Source organism: Phascolarctos cinereus, unplaced genomic scaffold (genome assembly GCF_003287225.1).
Source record: "Phascolarctos cinereus isolate Bilbo 61053 unplaced genomic scaffold, phaCin_HiC Scaffold_7;HRSCAF=346, whole genome shotgun sequence".
NCBI classification, from domain to species: domain Eukaryota; kingdom Metazoa; phylum Chordata; class Mammalia; order Diprotodontia; family Phascolarctidae; genus Phascolarctos; species Phascolarctos cinereus.
In genome coordinates, this window is record NW_027556180.1 from 180,419,338 (window position 1) to 180,442,894 (window position 23,557).

At 38.7% G+C, this 23,557-nt stretch overlaps 1 protein-coding gene across 1 annotated transcript; it reads left to right on the top strand.

Moving 5' to 3' along the window:
• The first annotated feature begins 280 nt into the window (after positions 1-280).
• Positions 281-23,557, top strand: SLC67A2 (solute carrier family 67 member 2). The gene is made up of 6 exons (XM_020987896.2): positions 281-508; positions 4,523-4,610; positions 6,898-6,941; positions 12,586-12,715; positions 17,739-17,948; positions 19,916-23,557. The coding sequence occupies exons 1-6, from the start codon at positions 383-385 to the stop codon at positions 20,710-20,712; spliced, it is 1,395 nt and encodes a 464-aa protein (XP_020843555.1). The 5' UTR covers positions 281-382; the 3' UTR covers positions 20,713-23,557.

The following is a 23,557-nucleotide window of genomic DNA, read 5'->3' on the forward strand; positions in this document are numbered from 1 at the left end:
GATTTATACAGTGCAAACAGGAAGTGCTTAATCAATGCTTATCACCTCCCCTTCCTTCCAGCGGCAGGCAGGGCAGTGCTCTTTGCAGACAGGTTGCGGCTGCAGAATCAAGCCCCTGCGCCAGCTTCCCCGCCGCTGCACCTGGTCCCGAGCTGGCTGCGCCACTCCCGGGCCCCGGGGCTGCCAGGACGGCTGTGCCACGGGAGTGCCCAGTGCGCAGGCGCCGCCCTCGGCTTGTCTTCCGCTAGAGGCGGGGCTGAACCAGAGCCGGGGCGGAGCAGAGCAGCTGGATTCGCATCTCGGCCGCAGGCTGCCCCCGGTTGCTGCAGCGTCCCCCCTCTTCTCGCTGCGCACCCAGGCTGGGGTCCTCTCTGGATGGAGGATGGGGGCGGCTGCTCCCCGAGCAGAGCCCCGGCCTGCGGAGCCGCGGGAGGAGGCGGGGACCTCGGCTCGGGCCGGCCGCGGGCCCCGCAGCTTCTTGCTTTACCTCTACCTGGTGGGCTTCCTGGTGAGTCCCGGGGAGGGCGGCTTGGAGGTGGTGGGCGCAAACGGAGCCGCCGCTGCAGGGGGGGGGGAGCGGAGCGCTGGGAGCAGGGCCCCAACAGCCTTCATTTCACCCCAGTTCTCTCCCTAGCTCCGTGCCCTCCCCTGCATCCTTCCGACTCACCTGCTTTAAGGTTAAAAAGTCCCAGCACTTAATGACTAGGCATGGTAGGAGGGTCTGGGGTGCCTAGAAATGATGCAGCGAACCGTGCAGTAGATGCTTTGTGGGGAGAGGGCGACAGCTGTTTCCCAAGTGAGTTGACAGCTGTTAACTAGGTGGCCCAGTGGACAAAAAAACTGGGCCTGGAGTTATAAAGGCCCGAATTCAAATGTGGCCCCAGACGCTGCCTAGCTGTGTGACCCTGGGCAAGGCACTTAACCCTGTTTGTCTCAGTTTCCTCATCCGTAAAATGAGCTGGAGAAGGAAATGGCAAACCACTCCAGTGTCTTTGCCAAGAAAACCGCAAGTGAGAAGTCTGACACGACTGAACAACATCAAAAACCACAATTAACACACATGCGGAGATGGCTCCTAGAATGGAAACTCCACCAGGCAGGTCATAGGGAAACCTTGCCATGGATTGATTATCTCCAAATCAGACGCCACAGGATCATAGTTCAAGCGTTTGTTAAGGGTAATTCGAATTCGAGATCATCCTGCGGTGTCAAACTCCATGGTGACAAAAGAAGAAAAGAAAGAAAAAAAAACAGGAACAAAACTCCTAAATGAGACTCAAACCAGATTAAAATTAATCGGGAGGTGTTTACCAAAATAAATAAAAATACATTACAACATGGATATTGTTAATTTGTGGGAGGCTGCTAAGGATCCCTTTCTATTTGAGTTTGAGGCTACTGAATTCACTTTATTTTGCAACTGCTTCCCTCTTTGTTCTTCCTGCCCCCAATCTTAGTTCCCTAATTAAGGTCCAGAGAAAGGCCGATTTCTTGGTTTTCATCCTTCATTACCATCTCCATTCATAACCTCAGCTGTAGTCTTTTCCACTTCCAAGTCAGGTCTGCCTCCTTGGTCCTTTGGCAGAGTATCATCATCACACCCCTAGTATCCCTAGAGGAAATCGGGATGCTGAAGACCATGCAGGAGGTGCCCCCTGCCCAGTTCCCTTGCTAGAGAAGGACTTCAGCCCCTGTCCCAGCCAAGTTTCTGTCAGGTCTAGATTGGTGCAGAAACTTCATCATTGTTCTCCAGTTCTCCAGGCTCTCACTTCAGTCCATCCTAGATACAACCACCACAGTAATTTTACTTAAGCACGGTTATAACCATGTGACTTCCCAACTCAGTAAACTCTAGGGGCTTCCTATGTCCGTTAAGATGGGATCTTAACTCATTTAAGACAACTCCAAAAGACCCATGATGAACAACATCCTGAAAATGAATTATGGAGCCTGAACAAAGGTCGAACCATACCATTTGCTCTTTTGTTGTGGTTGTTGTTTCTTCCCTCTGGTGGTTCCTCCCATTGGTTCTAATTCTTCTTTACAACATGACTAATGTGATGATATGAATATATATGTAGAGCCTATTTCAGATTGCACTCCGTCTTGGAGGGGGGAGGGGAGAAAATTTAGAACTCAAAATCTTAAAGAAGTCAGTGTTGAAAACTAAAATTAAATAAATTAATTAACTTTTTTAAAAAAGATGGGATGTTAACCTTTTTTTGTGCCATAGATCTCTTTGGCAGTCTGGTAAAACTTTGGACCCCTACTCAAAATAATGTTTTTAAATGCTTATAATAGAATTATAAAGGAAAAGAGTTATATTGAAATAGTTATCCCCCAAAATATTAAAGGTTCCAGTTAAACACCTGTGTCCCAAGATAAAGTATAAATTTCTTTGTTTAGTTTTTAAAGTCCAGCACAACATATTTTAACATATCTTGGCCTGAACATATCTTAGCAACGTTGTTAGACATAACTCTTCCTCATACATTAATCAATCCAGCCAAACAGTTCTCTTTGTTCCAGTAGAGGACATTTCCAGACCTTTGCACTGGCCTTATTGCATGTGGAATATACTGCCTCCTTAATCTTCCTCACAGAATCACTCTTCTCCTTTTAGACAAAACTCAGGCATTATCTTCTGCTTTAAGCCTTTCCTGATCCCTCCAACTGGTAGTCCTTGTCCTCCTGAAGTACTTTATATATTATTATATTTATTCCCTTCCTCTTTACACTCTATCTTTATGTGTATTTGTTTCCCTCATTCGAATGTAAGCTCATTTCAAGTAGAGGTTATTTCATTTTTTTTGTGTTTGTTATCCCCAGTACCTAGCACAATGCCAGATACATACTAGGTACTGATTATTTGCTAATTAATTGGTTGACTTGTCATAAAATTAGTAATCATCAGAGGTCATGTTTGAACCCATGTCTTTTGACTCCATTGTCAGTGGTCTTTCTGCTACAAGATAATTTTTAACATTTACATGCTTTATAACTTTAATATCCCTAAATTCAAAAACCTATTTATCAGTTAAAGAAAATCCACATGTCCTTAAATTAATCCATAATTTGTGGAGACCTGGATTTAACTTCCAAACAGAATAACAGGATTTTTTTTTTCATTTTTGTAAACAATAGAGTCAATAATTTCCTCGGAGACTGGACTGAAAATGGGAAGTTGTCATTTATTATTTAGCAGCCACTGCCTGGTGGTGCAGTGTATACTGTGTTGGGTATGGACTCAGGAAATCTTCCCAGTTCAAATCCAGCCTCAGTTACTAGCAGTTTGACCCTAGGCAAGTCACTTAACTCTGTTTGCCTCAGTTTCCTCATATGTAAAATGAGCTAGAAAAGAAATGACAAATCACTCCAATATCTTTGCAAGGAAATTCCCAAAAGGGGTCACAAAGGATCAGAAATGCCTGAAAAATGACTGACCAACAAAGCCTAAGTCTTGGGGAAATTTGTCAAGGTTCCAGGGCTTAATTTTTCTTAAGGTATGACTTGGGTAAACGCCACTTACTTGATCATTTAAAGAAATGTTTATTGAGTGCCTCATTTTTACAAGACACTGTCTAAAACACCAAGGTAAGTAAGATACTGCTCTTGTCTTCAAGGGATTTACTTGAAATCTGGTAGGCAATGTGCAGATTAGATTTGGAGGCTGAAAGCAATCTCCCTCAGTATGCCCTTTGCCAGCTCTGGTCCTCGTTTTCTCTACTTTTTATGCATCAAAATTTCTATTTACAGTACTGGAGGAGGGTTAGGAAGAAGCCTATTATTGTCTCTTTGTAGCTTGTGACCTGAAGTTATGTAGCCCTGGGGGTGGAAGCCTTAGCAAGAAAATAATCCTTTATCTGGCCTAAAAACTTGCTACTTAGGGCCTCTTCCTTTCCCCATCTGTTGCCTTCTTGTTATGACTCCATCCTTCTTCCTTTGCTCACAGTGATATCCTCATTTAAGTTCTTCATTCCCTTCCACCAACCGAGGATTTGCCATAAGGATTTGTGATAAGATCACCTGCTCTTCTCTCCCTGTTAGACTGGTCAGAAATCTAGTATTCCCTCATTTGTTCTATACTCTTTTCCTTTTGTGAGGAAAAAGGTGGGAAGAGGGAGGCTCTGCTTGAACTCCCCCTCTCTTTTTATAGTAAGTACTATATTCATGCGATAGCTCTTTTTGAGATACTTTTAAAATACATTCCCAGTGAATGATAATGGTGTTATGTGTTTGTGAAATAATGGTGTTTGTGTTTGTGAAGAAAGCTAGAAGGAGCTAAAGGTAAAGTGCATTATAGGACATGGTAAATCTGTCATTTACAAATTGAGAATTTGATAAATGTTAGTGGTATCTCAAAAGAGTTAGAGCAAAAAATTGGTATTTTGTTAGAAATTCCAGATGTTTGTGGAATAAAAAGGGAAGGGACTTTACCTAGTATTAGATCCACAATTCCAAAGCTTCTCAGCAGATTCTAGCATTCATCGAATTAATGAAAGCATGGTCTGTTTTCTTTTAGGATTTTTTTGGTGTAAGCATGATAGTTCCTTTATTAAGTGTTCATATCAAATCCCTCGGGGCAAGCCCAACGACCGCAGGAGTAGTAGGTAAGTGATATAAGTTAATAAACTAAAAACAAGTGTAGATTATGAATCATTGCTATTCAGCAGCTAAGTAGTAAAAAGATCATTTCTCAGATATGTTTAAAGCTGTATGATCCTGGAGCAAGTATCCTATCTTTCTCTAGTTTGGTGGCTAAGCCGTTCATCAAGTGTTTGTTGAGTATGTACAATTTGTAGAACTGTGTTTTCAATTGAACAGTTCAGCCCGACAAATACTGAATTGTGGATAAAGCATGGTATTAGACCTTGGGGAAGGTACAAAGTTTAGATAAGACCTGATCTCTGTCCTCCTAGGGTTTCAGTTCAGGAAAGGTTAAGGCACATATCTAGGTTAGGATAGGGACTACCTGTGATTTCATTGATAGAATTCTTTTGGGGAATGGGTAATCAAAAGGAACAAGTATTTGTTAAGTACCCACTATGTACCAGGAAGTATATTAAGTGTTTCACAACTAACTCATTTAATTCTCACAACAACCCATTTTGTAGTTGAGGAAACAGGCAGAAAGTGGCTAAATTAGTTGACCAGAATCATTCATCTAATAAGTGTCTGCAGCCGAATTTCTACTCAAATCTTACTGAATCAGCACTCTGGTGTGCCACCTAGCTTCTTCCCAGCTGAGGAAAACCCCTCTACCAATTCAAGTTAGCACCTTCTCTTCAATGTCTAGTCTCACAGAGTTGCCTAGGGCACTGTGCCAAGAGCCACACAGTCAGTATGTCAGACTGAAGACTTGATCCCCTTTCCTGAGTCAGAAGCCTTTTCTTTGTCTTCTATACTGCACAGTTATTCAGACATGGATATATTTAATGCACAGTATTATATGCTAAATATATTAGAGTTGCAAAAACTATGTGCTTTATGTGGTATGAACTCCTTGAGGTCTAGTTTCTTTTTGACAACAGAAGGTCAAGGAAGTCTTGAAAGAGGTGGCATTTGAATTGAGCTTTAAAGAGTATGATTTCCACAGGTAAAAAGAAGGAAGGGGTAGATTTTAAGTATTGGGAATCAAATGACATATTTGGGAAACAGAGATTACTCCAGTTTGGGTGGAGTATAAGGTGCCTAGAAGGGAATAACAGGAGCTGTCTGGACATTTTCCCTCACTCCTTTGCAGATGTGGAGGTCCACAAGTGTAGAACATTGAGTGTAATATCAAATGTTTTTGAAATATTGACCGGTTTTGCTGATTTGTTTTTCTGTTTTTCCTCTTAAAATATGTTATATAATTTGTTATATAAGCAATGGCTGTCTGGAAGAGGGTAAGGGGAGAGATAGAGCAGGAAATCTATGTGATATAAAAACAAACAATGCCAAGGAAATCTATACAAATATAAATTGTTGATAGCCAATGGTAACAGGGAAAGCCCTGGAATGCCAGGCAAAAAAAAGTTTGAGCTTTCCACATTAGTTAGTAGGAATTCACTGAAGATTTCTGAGCAGTGACCTGAGAAGACACAGGATGGCGATTGTGGTGGTGATGGTGGTGATGATGATGATGAGGAGGAGGAGGAGGAGGAGGAGGACTGTGGCAGAAGTATGAAGAAAGAGGAGAAAAGTAGAAGCAGGAAAAACCAGTTGAAAAGCTTTTGCATGTAGGTGGTTATCAGAGGAAAATCTCTACTCATAAGGGGACTATAGACCCTCCCCCTCACCTCACCTCCCCCCCCAACAAAAAACATAAAGAAGTCATTCATTTCAGAGTCATAAAATAAGTTAATATAGCAATAATCTTAATAGGGGGAACACACCTACAGATAGGAATAAGAGACTGATGGTGTCAAAAATGGCTACTGTGACAGTATAGACATTTTTAAAAAAATTTTTTTCGAACTTCATACATTGCCATGATTTGAATTCACAATGAGGAAAAAAAATGTCTGTTAAAAAAGTCTTGCTCAAGTTGTTCACTCAGGTAGGGATTTTTATACAAAGCCCAGCAACTGTAAATTAATTACACATACAGAAGAGTCTTCATGTTGCCCAGCGTGCTAAAGCCTCCTTCAAATTCAGGAATTTTTACTCTTCACTGCACTTCTTCAGCACATAAATCAAAATTTCTCCAACTTGCTGTTCAGGCATCATGACTGTTTCATTCTCTTAATTTGAGCCCCCCAGCCCCTTTATTTTTCCTTCTGCTTGTCCTAAATTATATTTAGTAATCATACCCTTTTGTTGGTATACTTTCTGTTGATCTCTGGAACTGGTTAAGTCAGCTCTATGATGACTCCTGTCCTCCTTGATTTATACTACTGTTATATTTTATTTCAGGATCCCTCTATGGTGTTCTACAGCTCTTTTCTAGCACAGTAGTGGTAAGTTTACCTTCAGTTCTACCATTGCATCTTTAAAACATACTGGTGTGCCTGTTGATAAGTTGAGGACAATTTTCATTGGTACAGTAACATTTATGACTTATTCACAAATTAGTTTAATTACTGTTCTTTTTTAAAATCTAAATTAATAAGAAATCATCAAATCTTCTTGGAATATTAGGACTCAGATTAAAATTGAACACTTCAGACTATATCATTAGAGTCAAAATTTTGTTTGTGATGGCTGAAATATTAACTAGACTTCTGTGATATTCATGTAGTATGTATGTATCCATATCCATGTATATGCATATGCATATATGTGTGTCTACATATATATATATATATATATATATTACATATACATATATTTATATGCAGGTTTCTGTTCTAGTGGCTCTCTCTGGTCAAAGGCTGTTCGTTTGGCATTTAAACCACTTACATATTTATATCTATATATTTCTATCTCTATATCAATCTACATAGATAAATGGATACATGCATACATACATACATGTGCACATGTATACATGTACACACATTTGTTTTATATCCCCTAATATAATTTATGGGGCAGCTAGGTGGTGCAGTGGATAGAGCACCAGGCCTAGAGCCAGGAAGACTCATTTTCGTGAGTTCAAATCTGGCTTTAGACACTTACTAGCTGTGTGACCCTGGGCAGATCACTTAACACTGTTTGCCTTAGTTTCCTCATCTGTAAAGTGAGCTGGAGAAGGAAATAGCAAACCATTCCAGTATTTTTACCAAGAAGACCCCAAATGGGGTCACAAAGAGTCAGACAACTGAAAAATACCAACCTAATTTAAACTCCTTGAGAGTGGAGACGACTTCATTTTTGCGTTTCTTTCCTTAGTACATTACTTGGCACACAGTACACACAATAAATGCTTGGTTGCTTGATTCTATTACGTAATTATAGTAAAAGACCTTTGCTCATGAATCAACTCACTGAAGATGTGGTATCCGAGATTTTTATTGAGTGTTTTTTATCAGTGTTGAACCAGTTAAAGGAATAGTTTGAGCAGAACTGGATCTATCTCTCTCCTTTGACCTCACAGCCCAATCCATTCAAGTGTGTTTTATGATCTTCAAGTCCCATGGAAATATTAGTGTTCATGATTAGCATACTGGACACATTATTAGAAGGATACTTTTCAAATTGCCTGGTCTCATAACCCCTAGCTATCTTCATTATGTCAGAAATTAACACTCCAACCTGCTTTAGATATGTTCACCTTTTCCACTAGAGATTTGCATTTTAACATCCCTGATTAAGTTTTTCATAAACTGGGGAAATGGACAGAAACTGTCTATCAAGGGAAATATGAACATGTAAAAGGAAAGTGAAAGATTTTTAAAAATGATTTTGATAGTCAACCTACAGAGAAATGTAATTTGTAACCTGACTTTTCCTTAGCAATTGGAGAAAGGGTAAGGATTAGTATTAAAAAAAGGAAATTTAGATTAATTTGAAAAAAAATTAAATGTGCCTAAAATATATATGTAGCTAAAGCCTTTCTTTTCTGTCTCATTATATCATAGAGGTGACCTTTAGGTTTCTATTATAATTTTACAACTTTAGCAAATAAATTTGATGATGGAGATTGTTGAAGGCTATCCCAGCAGAGCACAAAAGCTCTGTCAAGCCGTACCAAGCTGGAAAAGCTTCAGGTGATGGCCTGTGACAGACTTTGTATCAGTGAGTTGAGGACCAGCCTAGCTAAATTCAGAAAGACAAGCTACCAGAGGACTGGCCACCAGATGAAACCGATAAAGATCATCTAAAAAGACATTCTGCATTGTTGGAAGAAGTATCCATGGGAATGAAATCTTGAGTCTTTTAAAATATTCATGTAGGAAGCATATTCTGAGTTCTTCTTTGACAATACAGCTGATGTGGTAAAATAATGAAATAACCATGCCTGCCTCTGTTGTGATCTTAAACTCCTATATCCTAAGACACTAGCAATGGGTATTTCTTTTTCTGAAAGCAGGATAGTATCTTCCTAAAAAAAAGTCTAGGTGAATTTCTAAACATCTAGATGTGGAAGATGGGCTGAAGACAAGACTTTTTCATTTTAATCACATAACATCACTTTCTCATTTAAATCACAAACCTTACTTTTAAATTTGAGATCAGGTATTTTTTAATACATAGAGTTATTGTTTCCCCACCTACTATTAATCTTCTAATCTTCTCACTTCATAGGAATTTTTTTCTGATGCAAAGTTCTGTGTAAGATCCACTTTTGGGGCAGCTAGGTGGTGCAGTGGATAGAGCACCGGCCCTGGATTCAGGAGGACCTGAGTTCAAATCCGGCCTCAGACACATAACACCTACTAGCTGTGTGACCCTGGGCAAGTCACTTAACCCCATTGCTTAGCCAAAAAAAAAAAAAGATCCACTTTTTAGGCATACTTATTCTTTTGGACTCTGCCCACATGCTGCCTAATAACCAGTCATTTTAGTCAAATGGTTGGCCATTTTCAATAAGAAAGTCATTCTTACCAATTGCTTGACCATTGAGTTCAATTAAAGTGGTCAGTCTGGTAGACAAATGTTTATTGATCAGCTATAAGCAATAGATATGTTCCTAAAAGAATACATCTAAATCAGTTTTAAAAATCTAATCCTATTTTAAAGGCACCAAGAAAGCTTGGTATTGAAAGAATCCTTATTAATACTTTTATAAAACAAATTTGGTAACCCTTAACTTAATTTTACTGGTAAATAAATGTGAATTTCTACATATTGTAGAATTTAAATGACTGTATCCTTATAGGAATTCATTCGATTAAGGCGTTCCTCAGTGTTTTGAAAAAAGGTATATATATATATATATATATATATATATATTAAAGTGTCAATTTATAATAGAAGAATAATGTTCTTCTTTCAAGGATTCCATGTAATGTTTCATTTTCATGTAAGACAGGAATTTGAATTACAGTTTAGTGTAAGTGGGCAATGAGGTGGCACAAGGGATTAAAAATGCTGGGCCGAGGACTAGGAAGATTCAGTTTCCTGAGTCCAAATCTGACCTCAGATACTTACTAGCTCTGTGACTCTGTTTACCTCAGTTTCCTCATCTATAAATGACCTGGAGAAGGAAATGGCAAACTACTCCAGTGTCTTTGTCAAGAAAAGCCCAAATGGGGTCATAAAAAGTCAGACACGACTGTACAGCAGCAACAAATCATCTTAGATCTGCCCCCATTTTTTTTGTTTTTCCTCCAAATTTGGCCTTTTGGTTTATTGGCCTGTGATTTCCTTTTTAATGGTTGTATTTAGAATCATAGACTGCTAAAACTTGAGAAACTTTAAAATCAGCCTGAGAAAACTGAGGGCCAGACAAGTTTAGTGACTTGCCCAAGGTTACACAGCTGGTCAATGTGACGACCTGGACTTGAATTCAAGTCTATTTATTTAAAATCCAGTGTTCTTCATTACCTTGTTCATAGAAATTACCAATTAAAATTTTAAGCCAATAAATAACTTAAAAGATACTGATTAATGGACATTTCCAAAACAGTATTTTATTTGTGAGAAGCCCATTTTTTAAAAAAGTAAAAGATGCATGTTCTTACACTTTGTGGAATAAGGTGGGGTTAAGATCCAGGCTTTTAATTTTATTGTTATAGGGAGTTCCCCTTTGAGGGAACCCCCTGGACCAGTGCAGATATCTAATGACTTCTCTGAAACTCATAATCTTAGTTGTCTGGGCCACTGAGAGGTTAAAGGATTTGCCTATTGTTATACACCTATGTGTCATGGGGGGAACTTGAACTTGGGTCTTAAGTGTTATGTTAATAATGTATATCTTTTGAATGGAAGTACAAAGACAGCACTATAAAGTTTAGGTTAATAAATTCCTAATCATATCAAATCAGTAGGTGGAAGTGACGATTTTCAGGAAGAAAATTGTTTATTGTAACACAGGCATACCCTGAAGATACTTGCCCTAACTCACATCTTTTCACAACAACATCATTGTATGTTACCAATTCCCAATTAACTTTCAAAAAAAATCACTCGGAAGCTTCTCAGTCTTTAGTAGATCAGCTGGTTCCTGCTCATCCCCACCTGCCTAATATTCCCTGACCAGAGAGCTTTGTCTTCAGCCAAGTCACCCACACTTCTGTGAGACAGCACCTACCTTGTAACTCTCCCCCAAAGATTGTAGAATTTCAAGCTGGCAGTGATTTCAGAGGTCATCCAGTCTGACCCTTTCATTTTACAGTTAACATGAGTCCCATAGCAGTGAAGTGACTTACTGAAGTCACACAGCTAGTAAGTGGCAGAGCTTTGTTTGTAATGTCATCTAACTCCCAGTCCAGTGTTCTTTCCATTATGCCCTACTGTCTCTACCAGGAAGGTATCATCTTTTCCTAAGGCATTAACTAACTGTCCCATATTAAGATTTGTTTTCACAGAACCAGTTAATGATGTTAGGGGGCATATGCCTATGCACCCACCAGAGCAGGCCTCATGAATCATTCAGTCGCTACTTTTTACATGCCTCTTTTTATCTGAAAGATCCTTCTTGGATATTCCTTTGATTTTTTCTAGTAATAAGTGTTTCTGCCCATTTAAAAAAATTTAATACTGATATAAAAGCCATGGTATAGGGAACGTTGTTTTTCCCACAGATGAAAGTCTTAGAATCTTGAATCTAGGTTTTCCAAAGCTTTCCCCCATATCACCCAACCACAAAAGACATGTGTTTTTTTATACAAAAAGAAAAATGTCCACAGAAGACTTGTGCTTCTTTACACAGAAAGAATACTACAAACACAATTTCCAGGGGTAAAGTATATCTAAATTATCATTTATTTAGGTTGGGCCTCACACTTATGCATAGTTGGTAGAGTTGTGAATAGATTCAGCTATTATGAAAAGCAATTTGGAGCTATGCTTCCAAAGTTACTAAACTGTCCATACCCTTTGACCATGCCATTAATCCTATATCCCAAAGGGATAAATAAAAAATAAATAAAAAGGACCTGTATATGCAAAAATATATATGGCAACTCACTTCATAGTAGCCCCAAACTAAGAGAAACTAAGGATGTAGCCACCTATTGGGGAATGGCTAATTAAAAACTAAATAATGTTATGTGAATGCTATGGGATATTGTTTTGTGAATTGTAAGAATTGACAATATATCTTCAGAGGAAGCTGGAAATACCTCATTAACTGATGCAGAGTTATCAGAAGAGAACAATTTGTACAATGACAATATTATAGAGGAAAACAACTTTGAAATTCTGATTAATGCAAGAATAAATCATAAATCCAGAAGACTGAAGATTAATCACACCACCCACCTCCTACCAGAGAGGTGATGACCTTAAGATACAGAAAGACAAATTTTTGGAAATGACCAATGTAGGAATTCATTATGCGTATTTGTTATGCAGTGATTTTGTTTTTGTTGGTGTTTTGTTTGTGAGGGAAGAGGAGTTGGTAGCTTTTTTATTTTAATTGTTCAGTGGGGTCTGGGAGAGGGGAGAGAGAAAATAAATGCTCATAAAACATATATGCATGCATATTTATATGTGTGCAGGTATATAGATGTGTGTGTATTTAAAGTTTTCAGGCCTCTAACTTACTTTTTGCAGGGCTGCTGGAGTGATGTAGTAGGAAGACAGTATTCATTGCTTGTGTGTATTCTGCTCAGTGCTTTAGGTTATCTCCTCCTGGGCATATCCTCCAGTGTCCTCTTAGTTGCCATCGCTAGAATTCCTGTTGGTAAGTTTCTTGTATATTCCATATTGTCTCTTATCCCTCCTCCTCCTCCTCCAGATGCTGCTTCTGAGAGTTTTCTTCTGTCTATATAGTCTGTATCCCCATAGGTCCTAGTCTTACCTGCTCTTGTCTTTGTTTCTGCCTCTTTGACTCATAAGCCACATACTTCTGTTTGTCTCAGATTAATCTGTCTCAGATTACTGCATTATGCCTCTTTGTCCCCTGGTGCCATTGCCTAGGACGTCAGTGAACCTGTACTGGCTCAACACCTGGTACGTGCCACCCTGTCCTAGGCATCTGTAGAAGATAACCCTCCCCTTTAGGAGTTTCTAGGTTCCCAGGTGGGCCATGTAGCTTCAACCACAGGTCCACTGGTGTGGCTTGTCTTCAGCTTGAAAACTTTTTATGTAGACTTAGCTATTATTAGTTGCTATTGTTGAAAATGGATATAGAGGACCAAAGATTAGTTTTCCATGCCAGTACTTAGTTACTTTTAATCCCTTAGACCAGAGGTTCTTAACTTGGGGTCCATGAACTTTTTAAAAAGTATTTTGATAATTACATTTCAATGTAATTGATTTTTTTAGTAATCCTATATATTCCATTTTATGCATTAGAAACTTTATTCTAAGAAGGGATCTATAGGCATTACCAGAGTGGAAAAAGGGGTCCATGACACAAATACACAAATGTTTACCGCCTTTGTCTTAGACCAAACTTTGTCTGAGGGTGGCTAGTTCTAGTGAGGATCTCTTTTTTATTTCATTTCTCCGAGATAAATTTTAAACTCGCTCAAATTCACGGTTTCCTTTTTTCTGTATTTGGAAAACTGTATGCTTCTAGTTACAACCTGGATTAAATGGAGCATAAGTCACATTTCTTTTGAATCATCAGGTTTCAGTTTCACTCATTAAAGAATGAATGTAGCTCAGTGAACAGTTTTAGCACAGCATTCTATAACAGTGGTCAATAAAATATATTATGCCAAAAGTCTATTTTCACCATCCATAAATATATTTTTGTCTTTATGTTGAAACCTCACTTAGGAAAAAATTGTGTGTGTTGGGATGTGGGGATAAAGGAGATATTATAGCAATACATGATTTTGAAGACAATTGATGATAATAAGGAAAAAAAACAAATTGAGTTCATTTCTTCTTATTTTTATCACATATCCATAATGTCTGTATACTGACTAAGTTTATAGTATTTGTATGAAACATTTCCCCATCATTCTGTAGGAAATTTTTGATATTACTGTAAGTAAGTAGAAGTGCAACAGAAAACAGGGACTAGAATCCTGCTTCAAATCACCTTAGAGAATATTCCTTGTTTATTCATGATTTCATTTATAAATGTGAAATTATTGTATTGTGAATAGAGATAATATCATGGTGCTATATTAGTACCTCTAAATAAATGTCCTTTAATATCCAAGCTACTCCTGCAGTACTTGGCATCCCATGGAAATAGAGTGCATGGCAAGAGTATTCTCAGATATTGTAATGGGGAATTCCTTTGCAGAGTTTTACTTCTGGTCTTGGATTTTAAATATATGCTACTTATCCTTTGCTGCCAGCACTCCACCACATACAGACAACACAGGAAAAGTGATGTCACTCCCAGTTTGCTTACATACGTTTCCTTCTATAGCCCAACTCTTCCAGATACAGGAGGAATTAATCTCTTTAATTCAATTTGGTTTAATTCAGCAAGCATTTAAGTTCTGCTGATATTCTAGACACTGGTCTAGTCTTTAGGGCTGCAAGAGAAAAAAAAACAATCCTTGTCTTCAAGAAACTGAAATTCTTCACATGAGCAGGGAGTGAGGAAAAAACAATATATACACAGAAAAGTAAATGTAAATTACAAGATTATTTGTGGGAATGGTTGTTACTGTTTTTTGAAAGTTTTCCAGTTGGGTCCAACTCTTTATGATCTCATTTGGGGTTTTCTTGGCAAAGGTAGTAGAGTGGTTTGCCATTTCTTTGTCCAGCTTATTTTACAGATGAGAAAACTGAGACGAAGATGGTTAAGTGACTTGTCTGGGGTCACATAGCTAGTAAGTGTCTGAGGCCAGATTTGAACTCAGGAAGAAGAGTCTTCCTGGCTCTAGGCTTGGCACTCTATCCACTGCACCACCTAGCTGCCGCCTATGAGAACTGGGGGAGCATGGGAGGGAAGTGCCCCGGCACTATTAAGTAAGAGGATCAGGAAAAGACCTTTTGTGGGATGCACTTGAGCTGAGCAGATGAAAGGGCTGAGCCTAAGGTAAGAGGGACACTATTCTAGGCATGGAGACAGTCTGTTCATAGACATAGAAGACAGGACATGAAATGTTGTATTCAGGGAACAGAAAACAGGTCCATTTGTCTGGAATGAAGAGAGATTAATGTGCAATTGGTCTGGAAAGATAATTTTAGCATAGTATCTTGTAGCTGGGAATATAAAGAAAGATAAAAACAGCCCCTGCCTTAATTAGCTCACATTCTAATGGGGGATACATATGCATACAGTTATGTACATATAGGATTTATACAGAGTACATTGGAGGTTATCTCAAAAAAAGAAGGTAGTTGTTAATAGGGGGAAAAGGGTTATTGCAGAAAGTAGGATTTTAGCTGAGAGTTGAAGGAAGGCCAGGTGAGACAGGAGGCTGAGAGAAAGAGGAACAGCATTCTAGGCATGTGGGACAACCAGGGGAAATGCATGGAGTCAGAGGAGGCAGCGTGTATGAGGAAGAGCAAGGAGACCAGTAGCAACAGAAGACTAAAATATTTGGGATCAGGTAGTGAAGGACTTTAAAAGCCCACCAAAGTATTTTATACTTCATCCTGAAACATTTATTGAGTTTATTCAGTTAGGGAGGTGATATGAAGGATGGAGGAGGGCGAGGAGTGACCTGAGGCAGGGAGGCCTCCCAGTGGGCTAGTGCAGTAGTCCAGGTATCAGGTGAGGACGGCCTACACTAGGGTGGTGGCAGAGTCAGAGGACAGTAGGGCACAGATGTTAGAGGTGTCTGGAAGGTAAAATCAGCAGGACTTGGAGACAGATGGGATGGGACATGAAAGAGAGGGAGAAGTTGAGTATGATAGCTCGGGGGGTAAGCTGGGTGACTGAGAGAAAGGTGGCGCCCTGGATAGGCAGAGAAGTAGTTCAGTTTGGCCTTTGCTTACCCAACAGAAGGCTCTGTTTTTGCCTAGAAGTAATAGGAATCATTGAAGTTTCTTGAGCAAGGATGTGACATGGTCATACCTCATCTTTTTACTACATTGATACTATAGTAAGAAGTGAATACCACCTTTTGTTTTTTATCTTCATTAAGCATCTGTGGGCATAATTACATACTGAGCACTGAATTTAAATTTTATATAAATAGTCTACAACTTTTGTGTCTGTGTATCAGTTAGTGGTACCGTGGCTCAATCATTCACTAGTTTTCATTGAACTCCTACCACATGCAGAGAATAATCTTGAGTTATATAATTATTCTTTACGTTTTAGGTTATGCATCTCCATAGCAATAACAGTTGAGAATGGTAGACCAGCATGTAGAGTAGACAGATGCAAGAATGCTGTGTTTTATTTCTCCTTTTAAAAGTTTTTTTAAGTTTTCAAAATCTCAAAGAAGCCCCCCATTTAGGTAGAAAATCAGTTGGTGCCATTGAAGTTGCCAGCCCCTCCCCACCATCTGCAATGTCATTTGTTTTTCTCACATAAATAATGTTTTGAAACAAATATTGTGGCATAGGTGTCTGTTGGTGCCTCAAGACCAGGAGCACCAGGAAGGATTTTGAGCACCACCATTGCAAGAGATCAGGACAGGTCTGGCACAGAGTAAGGAATTCAGACCGCACAGGTCTGCAGTTTTTCACTTTTGGTGGGGTGGGGCAAAAGGCAAGAAGTCACACAGGAGGTCATACACTTTTATGGAAGCAATGTGGTGCACAGGAAAGGATGCTGGCTTTGCATTCAGAGGATCTGGGTTCAGATTCTACCTCTGTCATTTACTAGCTCAGTGGCTTTGGGGCGAGTCCCTGAACTTTCTCAGGCCTCAGTTTTCTCAAAGATAAAATAATAGATTTGGATTAGATGGCCCGTGAGGTGCCTTCCTGCTCTAGAGCTGTGAGCCCAAGGCAGTACCAGTGGTCAGAACTCAGGAGAGAGTCTGAACAAAGAACACAAATTGTTTTGTCCAAAGGTCCTTTTCATATTTCTTGGCAGGAGCAGAAACTAGCCACAGAGCATGGGATTTAGAACTGTATAGGACCTAGAAGGCCAACACCCTTATTTTACAGATGACGAGAACTGAAAGGTAGATGAAAGAGGGAAACTGCACAGAGATAAGCAGTTGCTGAAGTATAACATAAGTAGTAGGCAGCAGAATCGGGTTTCAAACCAGATCATTGATTTCCAAATCTGTTGGGTGCTCTTTCCATCTTGACAAGGAATGAGCAACACTGCACCCACCAGAGCATTCAGGGAATTGATTTCAGCAGTGTGGGAGATAAAGAGGATTGTGGGTTCTCTCCAGTCCTAGCTAGGACCAAGGCAGGGCAGCTAGAATTACCAAAAGCCTTTCCAGAAACCACTTTCTCTTTTGAAGGGGAAGCTGCGAATCTTACATAGCCTTGCCTTTTCCACGTAAGGAACTTTTTAGTAAAAGTTCATTGTAGTTTTTAAGTTTGTACATTCCAAATGCTTTAAAGGCTTGCCAGAAATTGTTCTGGTAAACATTAGTGTTAAAAGTGCACCTGTATTTTATTACGTATTGTTAAATTAGCATACTTCACTCATGGGTAGAAGAAGGTTTTCTATCCTTTTTCATGAATATTTCATTTTTTTCTAATTAAATACAGATATTGTGTTCATACAAATGAAACCTAGCCAGACATTCTTAGCCATATATATGTTTGCTATTTGAAAGTAGAATATTTTGTGGTAATTGAGATTAAATACAGGACAGGAAATGAAATGCTTTCATTTTGGGAAATGTTACTAAACCATTCTCCATCTCAACTTGTAGGTATATTCAAGCACACGCTCTCAATCTCAAGAGCTCTTCTTTCAGATCTGGTTTTAGAGAGAGAGCGCCCACTGGTAATAGGAAAATTTAATACAGCATCGAATGTGGGTTTTATTTTGGGTCCTATGGTCGGTGGATATCTTACTGAGTTAGAAGGTGGATTTTATATAACATCCTTCATCTGTTTCTCTATCTTCATTCTAAATGCTGGTAAGTTGGGATTTGATCACAAGATAAGTCAATTTATTTGCAATTAATGTTGGTTCACTATACATTGTGAGAATTTATCCCTCATGAGGCCGAGATCACGAGCTTGGTCCCCGCATGAACCAGCTAGCTTTGTTGTGTGGGTCATAGCCAGAAACTTTACCTTTATGCTCTGTCAACTTCCCTACAAATGTATGTCGCACGGGAAACCAAGAAAGAGTGTAAATGCATCAGGAAAAATCCATCACCATGGCCAGAAAAATGGCCAAAAGTATACTTTGTATATGTAATCGTAGCATATTCTTTTATGTGTAAGATGTCACATATTTCATATAGGATGTCACACATCCATGATACAGGGAAGGAATTACAGCAGAGCAGTTGATAGAAAAAGGTGATTTGGGTACCTTAGTTTAAATTTTTTCATTTAATTGTGTGCCATGAACTTTATCTTATTACAAACTAAGTTTCTCTGTATGTCTTTTGCCTGCCCTCTAAGTAAATATGCTAACAAAGCATACTACTCTTATTAACTCATATGAAATGCTACAGCTGTCTGACCCAACTACCACAGCTATGCTATCATCGACTTCTTGCAGTCTACTAACGATATCCTTTGCTGTAATCAGCCTTATTGCTTGAGTATCCTATTTAGATTTTTTTTTCCTTTCACTCATATCTATGCCTATGTTTTTTACCATGGTCCAAGTGCCTGGAATGATCTTTTCCTTTTAGTCCATCAATGATCATGCTGAGTTTCTTCATATTCCTCCTGACATCTTCATTCCATGAAAGTCTTGGAGAACCTCTTAAACATATAAATAAGTGGAAAAACTCAAGAGGGCCTCTCACCACTTTTTTATAGGGTGAGTTTTCTGTTGGAATTATGCAATAAATGTCTAAGCTGTGGCCACTATATTTTATTTATATTTCCTATACTGCCTCCACATGACTTTGGATCCTAGAGCCTTTCCCAAACTGTTATAAATTCATACATTTTATTTCACACCTACCATGTGCATAGCACAATGGAGAAATATAAAAAATAGATGATATCCCTACAGCTTATGATATAGCTGGACAAACAACTTTCCTGTGTGAAACTATTTGAGAGTAATATAAAGCAATACCAAATACCTGCAAAAACAGAACAATGTCGGTAAGAACTACATTTTAAGTTGTCAAGTCTGATGAGTCAAGGAAAGATTCCCAGAGCACATTTGTCGTGGGTTGAGCTTTTGAAGGAGGTGCAGTATATGAACATTAATGGTTGAAGAGGCAGGGCTAGGTTAAGTTCAGGTGATAGAAATGGAATATATAACCAACCAAAGTCAGCGTGGAGTAGCTTGTTGAATTAAATTGAAACGAAGAGGCAAAGAAAGTAGTTTGTTGGGAATAGAGGAGAGGAGCTGAAGAGAAGTGAGATCAGTTAATGAAAAGCCTTGAACAAAAAGCACAATAATGGGATAATGAGATAATGGGAAATAAGAAGCCATTGAAAGTTCTCAAGCAGAGGAGTGAACATTTTGTTTGAGATCATTTTTTTTGTCCAACACTCTCCTTTTATTATTATTAATAATAGTAAGTAATGATTACAGAAATAATAACAATAATAAGCCAGATGCATTCTTTGATTTTATTATTTCAGTGGAATAGTGGATATAGTGCTGACTTAGGCTAAGGAAGGCCAGAGTTTAAATTCCACTTCTGATGCTCATTAGATGTTTGATCCTTGTAAATTACTTACACTCCCTGAACCTCAGCTGAGATCATTTCTAGCAGCTGTGTAGGAAATGGATCAAAGCAAGGAGATCATCTGGGGGTCCTTGACATAGACAACAGAGTAGAAGGAAGGGTCTGTAGAAGTTACCTCAGCCATTTTAACAAACGCAATTGAGCAGTGTTAGAGAAGTAGATTTTTAAGCATCTGAGAACAAAAGTACACTCATGCTCTTATCCTGCATTAACAGGTCTTGTCTGGATATTTCCATGGAATGATACAAACTTGAGTAGGATGAAAAATAGCCAGCAAACCAGCAACAAATTTCCTTCAGACCTCCTGAAAAAGGCAAAAAACAAGTTGCAGGAGACTCCAACAACTAATAGTGCCATCACGCCTCAAGCAATGACTTGGCAGCTGTGGATTCAGGTTGTGTCTGTGTTAAGAGACATGGAGAATGTGATATTCTCTGAAATGTGGGACATCTTTTTAGTGCGCTTCCTCATGGCTGTGGCCGTCATGCTGTACCACAGTAACTTTATTCTGGCAATTGAGGAACGCTTTGGGATGAAACCCAGGCTGACTGGGTATATTATCAGCTACAGCAGTGCCCTGGGAGCATTGGCGGGTTTTGTCCTAGGACCGATAATGAGACTCTATAAACACAACACCTACACCATTCTGTTGCACTCAAGTGTCCTCACTTGTGTGCTGTTGCTGCTTTACTCTACAGCACTTAGCATATTGGTGGTCATTTTCTGCTCCACTTTTTTATCCTTTTCTACTGCTATAGGCAGGATTTGCATCACAGACCTTCAGCTAACTGTGGGCGGGACTCAGGCTAGTGGAACCCTTATAGGCCTGGGGCAGTCTGTGACAGCTGTGGGTCGTATCATTGCCCCTCTCCTCTCAGGCATTGTCCAAGAATTCAGTCCCTGTGGCCCCCCAAGTCTAGGAGCAGCATTAGCTTTAATGGCTATTCTCATAATGGTTTTAAACAAACCTCGTTACAGTAATAATCAAAGTGCTAAGCTGAAAAGCCAATAGGATGGTATTCATTAAAAGACAAATGAAATATGTAGTGAATCAGCCAGGGGCAAATGCAATAATTATTAAGGGCATGGTGATGATATATCATAGAAGAATAATATGCCTTTAAAGAAAAAGGTGGTGTGAAAACAAGGGAAGAGGATCTTCAGTGTATTAGAAGTATTACTACTGGGTTCCTGATGAAACTCTGGGGTTTCTACAGATACAGCTACTCCAGAATCAGAAGTCAAAACTCATGGTTCAGAGAAAACATTCACCAGAAAGAGGACAGCTATGAAATGTGTACCTAGAAGTTTCCTTTGCTGGTTGTGTTCATGTGGTTAACATTTTTAAAGAAAATAAGATACCAGCTTGGTATCTTGGGAGCATGGTGGTAGAATGCATACAAGCAGACTCTTTGAGTGGATTGCCAAAGCAGGCTACTTGGAAGAATAGAAGTAGCTACTAGGACTTGCCCACTAAATGAAAATTAAATTGCACTTTAAGAAAAAGCATCCAAAATTGGGTGGGTAGCAATGATTTACATATAGCAGTGGGGTGTTTATACAGGTTGTCATCTCCATGTAAATTTTAAAGAACTTCCATTAACCAATTTGTCATCTTTTAAGTAAACTGATTGAATTCTTATCCTAGATTGATTTTGGAGATTTTCTTAAAATTGTTTTTGACTAAGTGGTATTTAGATTTTCATCAGCTCTTACTATTGAAATGTGGAGAGTTATATAGATTGTTTAATCCTGTCCCATATGTGTTAGGTTTTATCTTCACCACTGCTGCTAGAGGATTCCCTGAGGACTTGACTAAGAGGGCTGAAGGACAGCCAAGGTGAATCTTACCTGAAATTCTGTATTCCTGTGTTGCAGCATTACTTGGGTAATAGAACATTGCCTAAAATAAGTTAAGATAACCTTATTAATAACAGAGTAACATATCATCAGGTGAGATGTCCCATTTCACATGTTTATTGAATGGTATTATAAAGGAACCTTACGATTATTTTGAAAATCTGCTTGTTACACATGAGCCCCTTATGTGGGACCAGGATTGAGGGGAAATAATACAACCTCTCCTAGCCCTAATGTCTGTGTTGCATACTTTAATTATGCTTGTGTATGTACTACTTAGGAGCCCAAGAGTGAGCTCAAGACTTGAGGTGTACCAAGAGATTGATGCAAATCATAGCAGGCATTGATACTCACTTGCTAAAATAATATGTTCAAATTCATGGTTTGAAAAGTTCGAGATATACACACTGTGACCTAGGGCAAACCACTTAATCGCATTGGTGTCTGACAACTCTCTGAGATTATAAATTGCAATCAGGTGCCTATTTTCATTGGGAGTTGGAGCTTCTTACACTGATGAAATCCCAGGCCTAGTTTAACGATAAGTAGATTAAATAGATAGGATAGATAGACAGATACATTTTTTTTTCTTCAACAGGCACTTCCTAACAAACCCACCTAGAAAGTGCATTTCCCCAAAACAATCTACAGGATTTCTTTTCAGAAAGGAGACACAAATATTCGTGGTGAAGATGAAAAGATAATATTCTCTAGGTTGGAAGTTTTTTCCATTTTTCCTACTGTAAGGATGCAGTTGACCAAATCACTTGCAATTGAACTGGACAAGTTAAACTGTAATAATTAAATCCATAAGTATTTATGAAGCACCTTCTGAATACATAGGACTGTGTTTGGTTCAGTGGGTAAAAGACTGTCTTAGGTTACTCATAATCTTATTGGGAGAAGAGAGCATAGCATCATGGATTTAGAGCTGGAGGGGTGTCACTAGTCCAAACCCATCATTTTACAGATAAGAAAACAGAGGACCAGATGAGATGCAGTGTGGTACAGTGGAGAGAATACACAATTTATAATCATGAGGCCTAATTTTGAATCCCAGCTCTGCTAATTTACTCTCTCCATGACTTATTCTCTTTGGCCTCACCTTTCTTATCTGTAAAATGAGACAATTAGGCAAAATGTATCTCTAAGGTCCTTTCCAGTTCTGGATTTACAATTCCAAGATCCATGAGCAAGAGGGTAGTTACATACAGTAAAGGTTGGAGAGCTGAGATGTGTAACAGAAAGGTTAAGGGGAGAGGGCTGTGAAATAGAACTGCTGATTACACTCTGTGTGGTTATCTTTTTTCCCCACACAAATAAAAATATAATTTCCCAAAAGGAATTTCAAATTTAGGCATATTTTTTATGCATAACAATTGATTTTAGCTATATCTGAAGTCAGCACCCTATAATATCTATGATGCTGTTATGATGCACAAAGCAAAATTATACAATAAATAAGAGTCTCAGTGGAGATATCCAGAGTTTGACCTTTTGTTTATGGATAAAAATAACCAGCAATTAGATAGCACTTTAATGGTTTACAAAGTACTTTCCATGTGTTACCTCATTTCATCCTTACATCAACCCTGTGAGGTAGGTGCTGTTATTATACCCATTTTACAGATAAGGAACTAGGTTAAGTGACTTGCCCAGGTTCACTCATGTTTTCCTGACCCCAAGACTAGCATTCTTTGTTCTGCAGATAAAGTGAAATGTTCCTTCAGTACACCACTACAATATTTTTACTCTTTAATTAACATGGATTTTACCTGACTTTTAGATGGATGTTTTCTTAAGATGTTTCTTATATGGTAATCCATTAAGGATTTGGAGGGCTTATGGTATATGTTCTCAGGGAGATACCAACTGATGTTATCTACTATTAAAGTTTTTATTGGTTTTTTGTCCTGAATGACTTTTGTGGGTTTTTTTTCCAAAATAACTTAATATTGACTTATTAAAACACAATAAACTATTAATATGAAAAAGAA

Coding starts and splice junctions, on each gene's coding strand:
- SLC67A2 (XM_020987896.2), top strand. CDS start 383: ATGGGGGCGGCTGCTCCCCGAGCAGAGCCCCGGCCTGCGGAGCCGCGG. Junction 509..4,522: donor TCTACCTGGTGGGCTTCCTG/GTGAGTCCCGGG, acceptor GTTTTCTTTTAG/GATTTTTTTGGTGTAAGCAT. Junction 6,942..12,585: donor TCTTTTCTAGCACAGTAGTG/GTAAGTTTACCT, acceptor TACTTTTTGCAG/GGCTGCTGGAGTGATGTAGT.